Source organism: Onychomys torridus, chromosome 4 (assembly GCF_903995425.1).
Source record: "Onychomys torridus chromosome 4, mOncTor1.1, whole genome shotgun sequence".
Lineage (NCBI taxonomy): Eukaryota > Metazoa > Chordata > Mammalia > Rodentia > Cricetidae > Onychomys > Onychomys torridus.
Window position 1 is genome coordinate 62560473 of NC_050446.1, and position 4672 is coordinate 62565144.

A 4672-nucleotide genomic window follows, 5' to 3' on the forward strand; every position below is an offset into this window, starting at 1 on the left:
AGCAAATATCTATGGAGTAGGCTGTTGAATCCTTTGTGCATATGTCAAAGAGTGACATAACTGGGATATATAGCTTTATGTTACCTTCCACAAGTATAGTAATTAAAAGACATAGTACTGCCATAAAAACAGATATGTAAGTATTGGATGAAAATTGAAGGACCAAGCCTGAGTACAAGTAACTTCAGCCATTTCATCTTTGACAAAGATGACAATGATAATGAACACTGGAGAAAAAAAGCATCTTCAACATAACAGTGCTGGGGGACATGGATATCCACATGCGAAAGAATGAAATTATACTAATATCTATCTCCTTCCACAAACACTAACTGCAAATGGATCAAAGACCTGATTGTGAAACCCCAGTCACTTAAACTTTTAGAGGAAACACAGGAAGTGCCATAGGGTATATAGGAAAGGACTTCCTGAATGGGATTTCATTGGAAATCATGAAACTAAAAAGCTTCTGTAGTGTCACAGGTGAAGAGGAAGCCCATAGAATAAGCAAACATCTTTATTAGCTCTATACATCGTACAGGAGGTTAATACCCATATCATAGGAAGATGTAAAACAAGCAAACTAAGAGTCAAAAATTCAAATATTTCATTCAAAAATGTGCCTGGGGTCTCAACAAAGAGTACTAAAAAGAAGAAAAAGATGACTGAAAAATATTTTTTGAAGGTGTTCATCATCCCTACCAATTGGAGAAATGTAGATCAAAACAGCTTTGAGATGAACAGATCAAACAATGACAGATGTTGGAAAACATGTTGGGAAAAGGGAATTCTCCTTCACTCTTGGTACAATTTCTAATTCTTCTAACCACTCTGTAAATCAGTGTGAAGAGTCGTAAAAAAGCCAAAAATAATTTGCATATTGTAGATATGTAGATTTTTGACAAAATCAAATGCTACACTGACTGAGCCATTGTAAACATGCTGCTGTATTAAAGATTAATAACTTGCTAAGGCAGGCAGTAAAAGTGAAAGCACTGACAAGAGAACATGAGGACCTTAGTTTTCCTGTGTGGAATGTAGATATTTGAGAACAGTCAGGTGTCTGCATTCCCTGTCCTACTAATAAGAGGAATTATAAATAACATTATAGACAACTATTAAAGTTAAAAGAGGAGAAATGTGAAAAATACAGTTAGATAGACACAAGGACATTGATTATTTTATTAGAATAATTTAAAAAATACAGGATCACGTCCTCACATGTCACACAGTATCTTCATTTTTGGTCAAATGCACCCCCACCAAACTATTTGCACACACAAAAATATTGCATCAGTAATTGTATTTATAATTCATCTCTTTCTTAAGGAAGTATTTTGCTCTTCTGTTCCTGATTATAATAATTTGATTGTGACAATACATGGCAAGGAAACTCTAAACATGTGTAGAGGCCTCTTGGGCTTGCTCCTCTTTATAAGTCTCATAAATGAAAGTGTGACATCCATATGATGACTTGATAGAATCACATTGCTCTTTAACTTTAATAAAAAGTATTGGGCAATTTTTCCATGTCCTTTGTGAGGAATAGTTTATATCTTAGTTTCTCACAGAATAGATCAAGGCATTCAACATGGGAATGCCAGGGTATAAAACAAAGAAGTTACTTTGTCATTGCATAGGAACAATGAGACTGCGGCTGCAGACACATAAATACCAAACATTCATAGGAGACATCCAGGACTGTGAAGAGGGACCAACTTGTGGAGAGTTTTTTAGATTCCACATATAAAAAGTCAGAGATTATTCTTTGTCTCATTCTTTTTCTTTTCTTAAGTCTCAAGGATAGAATAATTATCCTCGCTCCTCTTGTCTTTCATCATCTAAGATTTCTAGCAGAACATTATATGATCTAATGTGATTTTGTATATAGACATGCTTTATATTTTACAACATTAGTAATTAGAGCACTGGATATGAAATGCACATGAAGGGATCATATTTTTAGGTTAAATGAGTTTATTGGAGGGGACCAAGAAGCAGGATGTATGGCATGATTTGTGGAAATGAAATCCAAGCAAAACTTTACATTATAAAACCTACAAATATATAAGTCATACAAAAGTGATCAATATGAATTAATCAATAGTTAGTTTTTCTGTATATCTATACTTATCACATAGAATCTTGGCCATTTGAAAAGACAGTATTACCAAGCTAAAGGGATATTAGGTATGCTACATATAAACTACCATGTATTTTCTTTTTACTATATCCTATCCTTTTACAATTTAAGTAGAATATTCACACACATTTTACATTTTCTATGAATGGCCTGCTTCACTTCTTTGTTCCTCAAACTGTAGATCATGGGATTCAGCATGGGTATAACCAGTGTATAGAACACAGAGGCCATTTGTCCAGTTTCAAATGAGTGATTAGACTTTGGCTGTGCATACATAAAAAATAGAGTCCCATAGAATATAACTATCACTGTCAGATGGGAGCCACAGGTAGAAAAGGCCTTGTGCCTGCCCTCTGAAGAGTTCATCCTGAGAATTGCTACAAGGATCAGGATGTAGGATATGGAGATCACCAGAAGAGAAGAAACCAAATTAAAAGTTGCAAAGATTAAAATTATCAGCTTAATGTCATGTGTGTCTGAACACAGCAATGATATCAGAGGCAGACTGTCACAGTAAAAATGTCTGATGATATTATGGCCACAAAATGTTGAAATGAAAATCTTGATAATTGTCAATAAAGATATAAAAATACTATAGAGGTAAGGTATTGCGACCAGCACATGGCACAATCTTTGTGACATGATAATTGTGTATAGTAGTGGATGGCAGATGGCTACATAGCGGTCATAAGCCATGGCTGACAGAACAAAAACTTCAGTAGTGATAAATACACTGAAGAAGGTCAGTTGGATTGAGCACCAATTATAGGAAATTGTAGGTTGATCAACAACCAAGTTTATTAACATTTTGGGCCCCACAGCAGTTGAATATCCAAGGTCAGTGAAAGACAGCTGTCTGAGGAAGAAGTACATAGGTGTCTGAAGCTTGGAGTCTATTTTGGTGAGGATGATCAAGCCCAAATTACTCACCACAGAGATCATGTATACAATGAGGAAGAGTCCAAATAAGGGTGCCTCCAACTCAGGGAGACCTGTGATTCCAGTTAGAATGAAGTACTTGAGCACTGTAAGATTGTATGTATCCATCTAGACTACTCAGGAAACCTGTGCTGGTAAGAAATACAAAGATAATAATTAGATTATATATTAGATTCCAACAGTAACCTTAATATTTTGTGTTTATATTCAATATATGTTATACTATATAGCATGTATACACATTTTATATTATTTTTATATATAATACATATACATAAGATTACAAAATAAAGTATGAGTTAACTGTTACTATCTGAAATATTGTTAGTGAAGCATTGGATCTTAAATATAATTAGGATTTTAATTGTTATTTCCAGTATGGTTGACATAAATGAAAGAGAAGCATGAGCAATGCCACCTAATTAAATTCTACTAAGCATCTAACGAACAAAATGCTCTTACTCATGATGTTCCTAAATGAATAAAAACCATCAAACACCCTTGTTATTCATGTAGCCTGAATTACCTTGTTATCAAACTTCCATAGTTTAATACACTATAAGATGAGAAAACTAAATGCATCCCTTATGGATATGAGTAAAATTTATGAGTAAATTATAAAACCTAGAAGTAACTATGAAAGATTAAACTTTAAAAGAAAATGAGCAGGTTATATTTAGGAATATTTGTGTATATACATACATGCATTCATCATCAATTGAAAGAAATGGAGGCCATGACTTTAAAAGAAAGCAAAGAAGGTCATAAGGGAAGGTTTGGAAATGGGAGCAGGGGGAGATTGCACAATAATTTAAAACAGTTACCAGATGGGAGCTGGATGCTGGTCTCAGGAAGTGGCTGGGGTCTCGGTTAAATGGGTGTGGGGGCAGGGTATGGAGACTGAAGGGTCTTCCTACAGTCTCGGGAAAGGGGAGCCTTCCCACAGGGCCCACCAAATGGCCTGAAACTGGGGCCAAATTGGGCAGGTCTTCCTGGGATGGCTGGTGCCCAGTGGTGGGACCCAGGAGCAGGCCTCTCTGACTATAACCCCAGGCACTGACCTCTGGTCCAGCTCATTATAAGATAAACTATTGGAAAATTATAAGTTAGGAAAAAAGGCATAAAATAGCTGTATTCACAGATAACATGATTTTTGTAGTTGTCCTTTAGAAAATTTTAAGCAAATCCATATTAGTCATTTTTCTTGTTTCTGTGTTCAAAGATTTGACAAGAAACTTAATGTTGGCATGATTTACTATCACTAACCAATTGGTTGAGGAGATACAGTGTACCTTATTGCGGTAGGGATGTTAGCCAGACTGAATTGTGGCAAGAGTAACTGGAGTCTTCTTGCTCATATGACAGTCAATAAGGTAACAGTGCACACCCTCCAGAGGCATATCTGGATTGTAACCCTGAACTTACATCACTGAATGTGTCTGCCAGCTATGGACACATTCTTAAGCTTTTACAGTCTGGCAAAACAGTGCCTTTACCTGGTGACAAAATGTCCAAACATATGCCTCTGTGGGGAGCATCTTATACTTAAGCATTAACAGAACCTAATAAAATGCTGAAAAAAAAACCTAA

At 35.5% G+C, this 4672-nt stretch overlaps 1 protein-coding gene across 1 annotated transcript; it reads right to left on the bottom strand.

Annotated features, from left to right (window-relative positions):
- Positions 1 to 2242: 2242 nt before the first annotated feature.
- LOC118582717 (olfactory receptor 8K3-like) lies at positions 2243 to 3190 on the bottom strand. The gene has a single exon (XM_036185794.1). The coding sequence runs from the start codon at positions 3188 to 3190 to the stop codon at positions 2243 to 2245; it is 948 nt and encodes a 315-aa protein (XP_036041687.1).
- Positions 3191 to 4672: the final 1482 nt, after the last annotated feature.

Excerpts from the sequence above, each read along its gene's own strand:
- LOC118582717 (XM_036185794.1), bottom strand. The coding sequence starts at position 3,190 with ATGGATACATACAATCTTACAGTGCTCAAGTACTTCATTCTAACTGGA.